The sequence below is a fragment of the Anas acuta genome, chromosome 15, assembly GCF_963932015.1.
Source record: "Anas acuta chromosome 15, bAnaAcu1.1, whole genome shotgun sequence".
Lineage (NCBI taxonomy): Eukaryota > Metazoa > Chordata > Aves > Anseriformes > Anatidae > Anas > Anas acuta.
This window is the reverse complement of record NC_088993.1, coordinates 10,877,901-10,891,765: the sequence shown is the minus strand read 5'-3', so window position 1 is coordinate 10,891,765 and position 13,865 is coordinate 10,877,901. Positions and strand designations below refer to the sequence as shown.

General features: G+C 44.0%; 1 protein-coding gene across 1 annotated transcript; it reads right to left on the bottom strand.

Moving 5' to 3' along the window:
* Positions 1–567: 567 nt before the first annotated feature.
* On the bottom strand, positions 568–13,202 carry KDELR2 (KDEL endoplasmic reticulum protein retention receptor 2). Its single transcript, XM_068699112.1, has 5 exons — positions 12,958–13,202; positions 6,947–7,047; positions 3,791–3,949; positions 2,559–2,811; positions 568–1,781 (listed from the first exon to the last, which is right to left on the bottom strand). The coding sequence occupies exons 1-5, from the start codon at positions 13,046–13,048 to the stop codon at positions 1,747–1,749; spliced, it is 639 nt and encodes a 212-aa protein (XP_068555213.1). The 5' UTR covers positions 13,049–13,202; the 3' UTR covers positions 568–1,746.
* Positions 13,203–13,865: the final 663 nt, after the last annotated feature.

Below are 13,865 nucleotides of genomic sequence, written 5' to 3'. Positions count from 1 at the left end.
ACGCAGCACGCGGCGCACGCGCCCTTCCCGCCCTCGGCGCGCGGCTGGTGGGGGGGGAGTGGGAGGGGAGGGGAGGGGGACTGCGCTCTGCCCGCGCGCATGCCTTTACGGCGCCAGGACTGAGGCGCGTGCGCGGTGCCTGCTCCCCCCCCCCCCCCCCCCCCCATCCCCACCCCGCTCCCCTCACGGAGCCGCGGCTGGGTCAGAGCCAGGCTGAGGGCAGGGAAAGCTGCCCCGGGAGGGTTAGCGCCCTAACACCTCTAAGCGGGGGAACAGGCGGGGTAAACTAAGAGAAGCCATACGATTTCCTAAAGATTTCCTGAGCAAAACCATAAAAGAACCAAACATTACAGCAAATTCCTCCATTTTAAACCCCGTCACAGCAGGCTGAAGATGGAGCTCATACAGAACAGAACCAAGGCACCACTGCTCCCTTCCGTGCCAACACCTCTCCAATCCTTCAAGAGAAGCTTGTATCAATAAAGCAAACAATGACATCAAACGGCGTGTTCTTGCCACAGCTCAGACTAAAGGAAAATTTTAATCCAAGAGTAATAAAAGAAACGCTTTCACCATTTCATAAAGTGTTTATTGAGGATGGTAACACAGGATAAATCATGCAACAGCTCAGTAAAAAAAGGGAATCATTTAAAGGATAAAGAATGGTAACTGGTGCTGCTGATTTTGGAAAGTCTATAAAAAAAAAAGTAATTGTCCAAAAGTGACATCAAAAACCACTTGAAGCTGAACATGGATGTTGCTTATAAAGCATTCATTAAAAAGAAAATGTAGACATTGGTTAAAATGATCACCTACAGATTACTGTAATCAACAACTTACAAGTCTCCCATTTCTATGGCTGCAATGGTGTAGCAGGGCTGTACATCCAAGATAATTAACCTTCTTTTCCAGAACAAAGAATACAGTTACAAACATTTGCCACTAAGCAACAGAACCACAACTCCCACCCTTCACAGCCTGCGCTGCCAAGCGCTGTCATTGTTGGGATTACCTTCCCAACCATCATGGCAGAACAGGAAGGGGCACATTCTTGTGGCCACAAGAGATTTCCTGACTGTCCTCTTGCCATCAGCCTGTTTTAGAAGGGGGACAACTACAGAACGTGACTGTTCCCCTTCTGGCACCAACATACATTTTAAATAAGGAACTCCACGTCAGCAGATGGCACAAAGACTGGGCACCAGCACATCACATCAAACATTGGTGGTTTCAGATTTAAGTTGACGTATATTCACCTTTTGGAAAAAATAAATATAGTGGAATGAAAATTGAATCAAAGGGAAAGAACAGATGACTACCATCCATCAAGGATGCACGTATTTGTGCACTGAAAAAAAAAGAAAAAAAATCAGTCATTTCAAAGAAATTCTTGAAAATTAAAAAAAAAAAGTTTGCACTTTTTCCTGGTCATAAACAATCTCACAAAAATCTCACTTTTGGAACTATTCCAATTGAAACCATACACTGAATTTATTAATACAGTATAAGTTTCTTTATGTAAAAAATCTTTATACATAGTAATAAAAAAGATAAAGGCAAGATGCATCAAACAGAAATCTGCTGGTTGTTTTTCCTCCGTTCTTACAGAGCCGCTGATGACTACCTGCACTATAAAGAGCTGTGTTTCTGACTTTCTGTCTCAAGCATCTTCACCTTTGCTTGTGATAAGGATTGTTCTGTCCAAGCATCCAAAAGGACAGATGCTGGTGATGTTTTTTTTGGCACTTACGCTGGCAAGCTGAGCTTCTTTCCCTTGAGTACTGCAAGGAAAAATATGAAAGAAAACAGTTAGCAAGATGAAGCACACAACTGTCAAAACTTCAAAGGAACCAAAATCTATTGTAGAGTCACTTTGTTACAAAAGGGATATGCTGCCATCAGCTCTCCCCAACTTAATACAGACCAGTAAAACTACACTGAAGTAACAATTCCAGCTCTGCCCTCTTGTGACAGCCTGGTATTCTTACTTTTCAGCCTCATCTGACATATTAGCCTGTGATTGTGGTTTCTTAAGAGTTTTGCCTAACACAGACACATTCGCATAGTTTTGTGGTTATATGATGGATGCTGGAATACCAGTAAGTGCAGAATTACTAATAGATCCAGCAAGAACAACGGCTTCTATGCTTAGTGTATTCAGAAACAACCAAAACCTTTTGGACTCTTCAGGTATTCAGAACAGAGAAGTTGTCTTTAAGTGTACAACCTAAACTAAAAGTCGTTCGACGGTAAAAACATGAGGATCATGCTTGTTGACAGAAGAAAACTGCAACATGTATTTAGCCATACCTATTTTCAAAACTGCCGGTTAAGTTTATCAGATCATTTATACATTCACAATTTTATCTGTACTAAAAAGAGTTCTCAGAAACGCCCCAAACTAGCAGAAAGTGTACTCGATTAAAGCTATCGAGGAGATCACAGTGATACCTTGCACACAGAATTAACAACTTTGTTATGTCTATACAGCAGATCCTTATGAATCTGTTAATTGCTACATTCTACTACCTGAAGCTGTGAGTTATTCCAATACTCACCTTTTGTAACATACAAATAGAAGAAGTCACAGTACAGAACGGTCTGGACCACACCAGCAACGACAGCTATGAGGTCAAAAAATCCCTCAAAATAGTAGCGCCAAATCCAGTTGACTAAGTACAAGGCACGGTACAGACCCAAGAAGAAAAGATAGTGAGTAGTGATGGTCTCTGCTTCCCCGGTTTTGCTGATCATAAAAAGTTGAGGGAGAATAGCAACTGATTCAAGGTAGATGGAGAAAGTCCACAATATCTGAAAAGAAACAACCATGGATTACTCAGCTGTTTTACTGATAACAGAAGCAGAGAAAGCATTTGAATTGCCTTGTCTTTTCACGCTGTATCAATGTTAGCAACAGGTACAGTATTTTGGCAAACTATTGTTGGTACAGGAAAAACTAAGTCAGCCCTGGGATGGTACAAGGAAACAACTTTCAGACAATGCTCTCCAAATCAGTTGTCTGGTGAGCTTGCAAATACAGGTTTACTCATGAGGAAAGTTGGCACACATCTGTCAGCTCAGGATACACAATGCCATGAAACACAGTGTACAGAGCTGATGCTCTGAAAAGCTGCATAGAAGATGAAGTCCTTTTTCTTTCATGTTCTTCCAACTTTTTCAATCAATTGGTCTAAAGAACAAGCTAACAGAACAAAGTTTAAAACAAAATCTCAAAATACTGCAATTAAAATTATTTTCCTAATTATATCATGTAACTCCATTGAATATAAAAAAGGCCTGCCCACTTAATATGAGCATCTACAGTTATCTTAATTTAGTGTAAAAATGTACCTGTTTGAAATTACATTTTACACATATTTTATTCTGATAGGGAAACACAGCTACATTTAAGAAGTATTATCATTTCTTTTGTTTTCAGCAGGTGGCACCAACTACTCACAAGTCACATTCTGGGGTACTTCTTTAGCAAACATAAGAAAAGGAAGGATTCTTTTGAATTAATGTGACAATCAGAGTGCACTGGGAAAGAAGGCAGTCTTCCACTTAACAGAACACTCAATGTTAAATTAATAATGCTAGGCTCCTGAAGTGCCTTCAATTTGCAGAGACATCTCTAACATAGAGATGCATTACAGAAATAGCATTAGCCCGAACCTACTAAACACAGCCATCTTTCTAAACATTCCATATTAAGCTAAAGAATGTTTACCTTCATGTACTACATATTTTAGAGGAAAAGAGTTTAGCCTCCTGCCCATAACCAACTCACCTCCAGAGGAGAGAAGTCATGATTGACAAGAAACGAGAGGCCGCCAACGGGAACTATCAGAAACTCCACCCTGAACGTATCATGGTTTCCATCATAGGTGGCCTTAAATTTCATGTAGATCAGGTACACGGTGGCATACGAGCAAGCAATGTAGATAAGCTAAAGATTAAGGAAAGAAAAGAAAAAAAAAACAAAACACAGAGGTTGCAGGATTACACCAAACTCACTGAACAAAGATATTCCCAGACGCTAAAAGGAGTAAGCTCTGCCTTTTTAGTTGTTTGTATACATTATTTGTTTACATGCCTCTGCAAATTCATGCTACCTGGTGGCATTTAGCTTTTCTCAGCAGATTAATAATTCAAAACCAACAACCCAATGATGTTTTCAAATGTCACCTTGCCTCTGGCTGAAGTGATTGTCAGAAGTTTCTTTGGAGATTCTTCCCTGCGTAGACAGAACTACAGAACAGACTGGAGATGGAAGACTACTTCTGCAACTGCAGAGCCCAAAACATTTGAATTAAAAATGTACATGCATATACATACAATAATTATGGGAGAGGTCTTTTTGAATTCAAAAAGCCTGGGGGTGGTGTGGCTCATATGGCAATTAAAGATCTATTGAACAAGCCCCACACAGACCTGGCCATTTAATGTCTAACAAATTAGCTGATTTGATTCAGACCTTTAAACATCTTAAACTCAGAAGAGTGGCCAGTGTCTTCCAACAACCTGCAGGCAATAAAACTTAAAGCTAGAAGACTGCCAGAAGCATTGAACCTGTCAGTTTTAATTTCAGTTCATCTCAAACCTTACTATTGCTAACTGTTATGGCACAGTAGACTTCACACCTATTCCCTGAAGAAGGGGTAAATAGCTGTATTTTACAGATGAATAACAGAGTCAGAGAGAATACATGACTTTCTGAAGGTCAATCTACCACCATCAGGACACAGCTCACAGTGCCCTGAAGAAAACATGGTACAGTAGACTAGACTGGACAATTAATTTAGCATCTGCCTCAGTTTCATCAGAAAGATTAAATATTCCAGTTTATTACATTAAACTTAGGTTCTTCACAACTGAAAAGTAACAAATTTAAAACAAAAGCCTCTGTTTGCAGATTCTATTCACCACTAAAAGCAGTGCTCACAAATATAAAATTCTACAAATAAAATGTTAGGGAGCTCAGAATCCGAGACTTATTACACTAGCACCCTGACTGGCCGTAGATAAAGGACCATGTGACAAGATAATAGATTTAAGGAATGCATACTGCAGCTGTAAGCTAGTCATAATTGGTACCGTCACATAAGGCACTAAGGGATGTGAATGAACCCCAACTCCTTACTGGAAGTTTCTTCATGAGAATTACAGTGTATTTGGGGCAATCAAAGAGTTTTTACTTTCATTTTCAAAGGTACCAAAATAAAAGAAATGCATCCAATACTCAGATACAGGTGCTATCCAAAAATCAAGTGTACGATGCACAATGCTAAAAATCACAAAATTCTAGTCTACAGATCCGTAGAGGCAGTTAGTAACAATTGCATATTTACATATATATATATACATACAGACACACACACACTCCTGTAGCACAGGAAAAAAACACATTTTCTTAAATATCTGATGATTGCTGCCAGACGAATACATCTCAATTTGGTACCTACAGTTTAGTTTATATATATATTTTTTAAATGAAGTTAATCCTAACTATGTGGAAACTAACAGTTCTGTGGTTTTTTTTGGCCACTGATTACAGCACCTTCCTCTGACTAGAAAACTCATCTAGCAATGCTCCAGGTCAGCATATTTGTATAGTAGCTCCTGTTCTCTACCCCAACTGTGTAACATCAGATAATTCTGAATAAATGCAGAGAGAAGAAGCTGTGCTAAGGGCACTCAAGCAGCTTGTCTTGGCACTACAAGAACAGGCTGAAAAGCCAGTTACATCTAACAAAGTGTGTCTAAGTAGAATCTTTGAAACTCTAACTGTAGTTATATATAAGCCTGTAACTACAGGCTTTCATTTTGCATGTTAGTACTGGATCTGAGTGGAGGACCGCTCTCCCATTGCTAGAAAGACAGTTAGTTCAGTACACGCAAGTATGATGTGTGATTTCACACATTCATTCATTCATTTTCTGGGTACAAGGGCTGTAAAAGACGCTCGGCCATGACTCTGAATCATGACCATTAAACAAACAACTAGCTGCTCCTTTAGGGCATCCAACACTAGCTTTCAATAGTCTTAGAAATCCCCTATGAAAACCAGCCTGTGTGTCAAGGAAGTTGTACTTAACCCACAACTCTTCATCTAGAATGTTGATGTTAAAACATAATCATACGCATATTTGACTTGTTAGAAGACAGCAGCCTGAGTAGGTTTAAGATCTAAAATTTTATTTTACAGTATTATTCCCTTAATTATTCAGTACATTTCGTGTTACAGACTGCCTATTCTTCCCTCTTGGCAAAGTTACATTCTTGTCTGAAATAAAACTGAAAGGCATCAAGAAACCCAAGAACAAAGGAACTGGATTAAGAAGGTGCCTGCTCCAGTGCCATAAATGCCGAACAAGCTGCACTCTTCCAGTCTGATGCTTTATTTTCTTGTACTCATCATCAGAAACGGCACAATCAGAACTAACAAAACCAAATTTGAGCTCACTAACATTCAGTGGACAAACAAAAGGGGTATAATCAGATGGAAGCTATGCTCCTAAAGCATTCTCCTGCAAACTTCTGATCAGCCTCAGACAAGACATTAGCTGCAATTCTGGCTACAGAATATTCTGAATACCAATTTACCTTGTAGTGTGCAGAAAGATTTTTTTTTAAGCTCTTCTCTCCCAAATGAGAAATATAATTTATGTGAAACATTTTTGCCACAGGCTTTGATTTCCAATAACCAAACTGGCATTTGTTCTAAGTGTCACAGTACCCATTACAAACAGTTTTTAGATAATTGCATGTAGAGTGTAGAAAGAGTAGGGTTTTAAGTCCATTTTCCATGTTCTTTATCCAAAGCCCTTCCAGAATTTGTTCTGCACTAACTGTGCAGTGGGCCAATTAAAGAGGCCTTGATTAATGAAATTATGCGCTCTGCATGCAACAATACTAGCTTTTCTAACTCTTCAGTATACTCTACCTTCATAGATGTGTTATACAATGAAATGAATGAAGTGAAGAGGTCCAGATAACGGGTAGTGAAGACCAGTGCAAACAGAAGCTGGCTTTTCCCAGAAATACCTAAAGCAATAAAGGAAATAATTAATTATTCAGAAAGTGATGATGTTCTTTAAAACACTTGATGCACAGAAGTAAGGGGTATATTCTTTCTCAGCCTTGGCAAGCTGATTACAAAAACTAGGCTTACAGAACAAAGCTGTACAATCAGAACAGTTAGATAGCTGTTATCTCAGCAGCGTGAACGTATACTACCTACACACTGTTGTACTGGAAAAGGTGCAAGCACTACTTAGAAGTCACTCACAGTAGTTAGTATAATCTCCGAGAATACCACCCATGAGCTATCTGTTCTGCATTATCATTATCAAGGCTGCATTAGCTTTCAAGTCTCAGTGTCGTCATGCACTACCTTTAGATGAATACCTGGAAAGGTGTAATGGCAATAGTTACTACAGATAGTTATCCAGAGATAATCAGGAAGCGTGCTAGCACCGATGGTAGGATTTTAAAGGAATTAAGTGATTTTAAGGCTCAAGGAAATTCAATTATCAAACTTACGGAACAAATGATGAAAAAATAATTTTATCACTCAAAAAGAGATCTTACTACATAATACTATTTACAAAAATAGAGTAGTGAGCTAAAGTAACAGACATCTACATAGAATCTTCAAAGTAACTTTCAACTTTAGGCCAAAGCTCAGACATCAAAATCTTTGTTCTTCGGCCACCAGAGTTTCTGAAGGCAGATATACCACTAACCACAGCATTCACTGCTGAAATGCTGCATTAAAGCTTTGCACGGTCACTAAAAGCTTCTGAAGATTCAAGTGAGGCATCACACCATAACACTGATGTGGCGGTGTTACAGCAGGGGCATAAAACCACCAAGCCTTTATCTTGTTATTACAATTATTCTTGTTTTCAGTCATCCAGTGGGAAAATAGCTTAATTTGTTTAGCTAAGCATGCAAACATTGTTCAGAAAAACAAGATGGGAAATTATTTGCTAGAAAAGGGTTACGATGCAAGGCTGAAAATCCTTGTCCCTTTACACCAGCACTCTGACAACAGCTTTCATTAACAGTGCCATAAACCAATTAGAAGGCAGGCTGTGTGCTATGGTCATTCAACTCCTTTTCTGTTTAGGCTTAGGAAACACTGAACTGCCCCAAATGAAGGGACTTTACCTTCACAGATGAAGCACAGGAATGGCTGAACTTGTAACAATTAAAAGGTTTTTGTTTGCAACATTTGTACCTGAAATGTTTGTCATTCAGGTAAACCTAAGGTGGCAGCCACAGAAGCACCCAACTGCCAATTACCAAGCGTAGTTCAGTGAACGATAAGCACCTCAACACTTTGTTGTGCAGACTAAAACTGCAAGGCAAAAGCCCCACTAAAAAAAATAAACAAAGACATGGCTTTCCAAAGTTAACAGAAAATTATACTTGGTGCTCCTTGGACCCAGCTGCAGCCCTGACTTGCAGTCTGAGCCTGCAGACACAGAAAGCCACGTGGATCAGAGCGTGGCATCACGCCACTGCGCGTAACGATGCTCGGTTACTTCGTGTGCTATGTTCTTTTAGGAAAGAATTGCAAACAGCAAGAAAAAAAGCATACTGAATACATGAATTATTGATCAGCGATTTATTGTAGTCAAAAGTTCAAGTTGCTGAAACACATCTTAAAGCCAAGGCTAAACTGATTTTCAAGTTAAGTTGGCCAGACTAGGCAAGGTTCAAAGTTTAAACCAAAGGCCTGCGCGGAGACAGGCAAACTGGGAGAAAGCTAAGATCTATTCCCTAGCAAAACAACAGGGAAGACCCTGGCACAAACTCTGCTGAAAGGACTTGATTCACTTCTAGCCCTTAGAAAGGTGTCAGTACACCTGCACAGTGCTGCCCAGGGCTCGTGACTGACATCTGGGACAGAGCAACCACGCTGCTGTCATTCTGCTCCACCTCCCTCACACAATACTTAGCTCTTGAGCTAAACACACACATTTTTATTTCTTCATCTTGCAAAGCTCTGGGCTCAAGTTTTCAGGATGCAAAGCTCTCATTTTTGTTTCATCCTCATGCATGGAGAAGCTCCTTCAACTTCTGCTTGGCTAAAAGCAAGAGGATGAGATTCTTCCAAAGCTCTGTTGATTTTTACAAAGAGGACAGCAGCGCTGAAACTGGGATACTTTCTCATCAACCACAACTGCTGGTGTGATTTCTGTGGTGTGACAGACTGCACAGCACAAGCATTCAGGCAGCCTGGCTATGGAGTCTGTGCACCACTTACCTGAGCACAAGCTGCACATCACAGCTGTGAGATCTGCAGAAAGCCAGTCTGGACACAGTCATGGAAACCTCACAGGCTTTTTGTAGAATTTAATAAAAACTTGTTTAGCATTAAGTTCACATCAGTCACAGAACCACAACTTCATTGGTTCTGCTAATAAAATGCTGATATAAAAAAATCAACCTAACTCTAAACTCAGATCTATCAACTAAAAGGCAAAGTTCTCCTTCAAAAAGTGAAATGAAATTCCAAACCTACCTAAAGCAGTATTTTCTGAGAAAACACAGACAAATTGGCAACAACCTATGGCAATGCACTTTCTAAAGTCTTAAACAAAGTATAAGGTCTGGTCCATAGCAGGTGAGACGGCTACACTACCTAGCAAAAGTGTTACACACTCACTACCTATGCAGTTGGGTTTTTTTAATTTAAAAAAAAGAGACTATTCAGCATATAATTTGACAGCCTCACAACTGCAGGTCACCTTTAACACTTGACAAATGACACTGAGAAAAGCAAATCAATTTTCAGGTAGTAATTCACAGCACAAACAATCTAATTTGACTTGGGATAGATTAGAAAATACAGTCTGAACATGACAATGTTTGAAAGCAGAGGATTCTTCAAGTCTCATGAATTTCCTAATCATGACAGGAGAGTCAATAACAGAGTTACCTGCAGCATTCTCCACAGCTTCTGGTAATTATTTCTGAGTTGTTACTTGGAGTGGCGAACATTTTTTCAAATTCTAAATGTGGAAACTCAAATAACCACTCATGCAAAAAATTGTTGCCCTGCCAGCACTGAAATCATGCCTTGATTTGCTTTCCCCTTCTTATCTTTTTAGCATATTGACTAAATTAGGAAAAAAAGAAGTAGATTAAGCTCATCAAACACTGAAAACGCAGACTGCTTCATAACGCAGATTATCCTGGCCTCATCAGTTTTCCTCAATTAGAGGATTTGCTTCTTAGGAAAGGAAACGGGGACTGACACATCTTCAGAAAGCAGGATCTCGCAGCAGAGGTACGCGGGCTGCCTCCCGCTCAGCTCCAGCTGCTTTTACAGGCCTCCTAGCTCCTCCTGGAACAAAGGCCTCAGACACACACAGATGCAACTAGATGAGAGGAGTCGGCACCATGTGGTTTGCCAGCTCTTCATGGATCACAGCCTGCAGTTTAGCAATCATTTAGAAGCCTCTATTTATTTTCTAAGCTTCTACTGCTTCAGAAGGACACAGTTAAGCCAGCTGCTGGTTTGCTCGGTTTCCTTAGTCACCAACAACCATGGGGCATACATTTATTTAATTTATAATCTGCTCTGCTGGCCATGCAGTCTAAAGGAATTGCATGAAGCCCTCTAATAACGGCATTGAGCAGCTGCTGAACAGTTACTGGCAACTAGTTAGGGGTTATTGCCATGAACTTTATAAATATATTTTATGAGAATTTGTATTTATGAAACTCTTATCCTCAGAAACCGCAACCAACAACAAACCACTACAGGAAGGAGCCCCCCAAAATAGAACCCTATGCTCCTCTGGGGTGCTGTTCTCCTAGCCAACTCATCAGGCCTCTGACACAAATACCGGAGGTACAATGGGTCTGGACTTACTCCTAAAGACACAGAGCAGAAATTGAAGACACCATGAAACAATCCCGTGCAAAAGGGATTTCAGCCTTTTCCCAAGGAAAATGCACGAAGCAGGCTTCTCAACGAGTGCATGCAGGTGTGCTTGTACTGGAGGACACTGGCTGATTTGGTGATGGGTGGAGCTGAGGGTGATACAGGCCTCTTTACTTCTCTCTGTTGGAGAAGGCAGTACCAAAAATGACTGCTATGATTCTTCCTCCCTATAAGTAAAAGCCTAATAACAGAGATCCTCAGTCATAACCGAACCAAGGAAAACAACAGATCACTTTTTAAACAGAAAGATGGGACTGGGTTATGCTGTACTACACTGTGTCAATAACCTCGTGTCCAAAGGTCACTTACGAATCTCCTGGATAAAATGCTATTAGAATTTTAGTCTTGCACTGGAACTTCTCATTGTCCTTCTTCAGACAGTAAGACATGATTATTTTTCAGCTCATTAACGCTTTAGTCGTTTTTAGCCTTGACAGCATTTCTCAAGAAATACGGAGGAGGAGAGAACTCCAGAGAAGAGTTGGGGGCCAGATCCTCTCCTGACAGATCTAGACAGAATGCCTAATCCACCACAGCTCGAGCCAGGAATGTTCATTTAGAGCAGAGCTTTTGGGCTCCCTGGCCTCAGATATGACAGTTCTGCACTATCACTGTATTTCAACTGGGAAGTCATTTACTCAACACCTTCATGTACAAAAAAACGACTGTTCTAAAATGCTCTTCATTTACTATGATTTTTCTTTTGCACTACCAAGTGATTTGCAAAAACCGACCCGACCTGAAAACAGAGAATCTGTACTTCCTCTTACCTGTAAGCTAAACAAGATTTAATTTCCCCATGCTCAGTTCTTCCAGGTTGCAGCCTAAACTAATTCCTCACATTCTTAACCAAATACTTCACAGACACATCTGCTCCAGAGCGTACTTGCACGTTATTCCACGTCAACACCCGGCCAACCGACCTGAGACATAATCACCCTTCCTAGCAGCAGCACTTCCAGGCCTGCCAACCTGCTCCACCTAACCCACACAGGGCGCAGAAATGCCCCTTCGGAACCCAGCTCCTGGCTGCGTGTTGGCTGGAGCCGTGCAGCAGTGCAGGGACCTGCCTGCCCCCCCCCCCCCGAGGCCACAGCAACCCCTGCGAGCAGGCGGAGGGCACGGGGCGGGGAAGGGAGGCCGAGGCCGGCTGTCCCCAGCCGTGGGGCTCTGCTCGGTGGCCGCGGGGCTTCTCCCGGCCCCGAGCCCGGAGGGCGGCCGAACCCCAGGGCCTCCCCGCCCCACCTTCCGCGGTGCCACGTCAGAGCAGGCCGGGGAAGGCTGCCGGCCCCGGACCGGCCTCGCTCCCTTCCAGCCGGCAGCACCGAGGCTGCAGGAGGCGGCGGCACGGCCCGGAGAGAGAACGGGCTCGGAGCTGGGCTGGGAGAAGAGGGAAACAAAGGGGAGAAGGGCGCGGGGCCAGCCCGCCGGGAGCGCTGAGCGGCTCCGGGGGAAGGGAAGGGAAAGGAGGGAGGGAAGGAGGGAGGGAAAGTTCAGGAGCTGCAGCCTGCGAGCCAGCCGCTCCCAGCACCACGGCGCCTGCAGAGCGGCGCTGCCAGCGAGGAGCGAGCGAGCCCCGAGCCCCGAGCCCGGCGCCCCCCCCCCCCCCCGGCCCCATTCATTCGGCAGCGGCGGGGGCTCGGGGCTGCCCGCCGGGACCGGCCGAGGCGGCGCTGCCGGGGATTAAAGCACGAAGCAAACGCGGCCGCTGAAGCCGCGGAGCAAGGGCAGCCGCCACGGCGCCCCCCAGCCGGGGGTGCTCCCCCCTGCCGGCTGCGGGGCACCGAGGGGGGGCGCTGAGGGGAGCGATCGCCCCTGGGCACCCGCCCGGCCTCCCCCGGGGGGCCTTGAGGGGGCGCCTCAGGCAGGCGCTACCCCCCCCCCGGCACCACCTCCGCCTGCTTTACCGCCCTGCGCGGGCAACGGGCGGCCCCCGAGGGGCTCCCCTCAGCCGCCGCCGCCCTCCCGCCGAGGCCTGCCTCCCCCACACGCACCGGCGCAGGAGCGGCTCTTCCAGATCTTGAGCAGCAGGATGATGATGGCCGCCAGGTGGGACAAGTCCCCGGTGAGGCGGAAGATGTTCATGGCGGCGGAGCGGCGAGACGAAGGAGGAGGAGGAGGAGGCGCAGCCCGGGAGCCGGGGAGCGAAGATGGCGCAAGCTCAGCGGGCACCGAGCGACGTGGCCCGGGGACGTGGCCAGGCAGCGCCGCGCCCGCTGCACCCTGGGAAACGGGCGGGAGCGGCGCCGCCTCCCCCGGCCCGGCCCAGGCCGCGGGGCCGCCCTCAGCCCGCTGAGGGGGGAGCCCCCGAGCAGCCCCCGCTCCCGGCTCTTTGAGCTTTGTGACTCAGGGGATGGGAGGTTTTTCATCAGCCTGGGCTGATGGCGCTCCCGGGGCAAGCATGATAGTGATAGCTGTTGGTGTAGTGGTAGCTCTTGGAACTAATCCTCCAAGAAAAAAAAAATAAAATAAATTGGTCCTAGCACCAGTGATGTGTCCGTAAGTCAGCGTGCTGCACCTTTGCAGCCCAGAATCCCTGAACCTGAAGGAGGGCATCACCCTAACAGTGTCCAGTATCCAGTCCAAAGTGTATCCCCTCTCTCCGCTGTTGTCTGCAAGAAAAAATAACAAAGAAAGTTAAGTATAGCTTTCGATGCTGTGAGGATAGGAATGGGATGTCCAAGTATTGTGGAAAATACATACCAAGTTACCCCATACTTTACTTTTTATAGCATCCCCGAAGAGTAAGCTATTTCTTAGAAATCTCATTTGACATTATTACACACCCTGTAGCATACGAACCATGCTGTATAAAGTCCACAGAAAATTTCCATCAGAACAGCGTATATAGTTTGAAAACTTATCCTAGTCATAAGATGAGATAAAGACAAGGAGATCACTT

Coding starts and splice junctions, on each gene's coding strand:
- KDELR2 (XM_068699112.1), bottom strand. CDS start 13,048: ATGAACATCTTCCGCCTCACCGGGGACTTGTCCCACCTGGCGGCCATC. Junction 7,048..12,957: donor GAAGAGCCGCTCCTGCGCCG/GTGCGTGTGGGG, acceptor TTATTGCTTTAG/GTATTTCTGGGAAAAGCCAG. Junction 1,782..2,558: donor CTATTTGTATGTTACAAAAG/GTGAGTATTGGA, acceptor TTTTCCTTGCAG/TACTCAAGGGAAAGAAGCTC.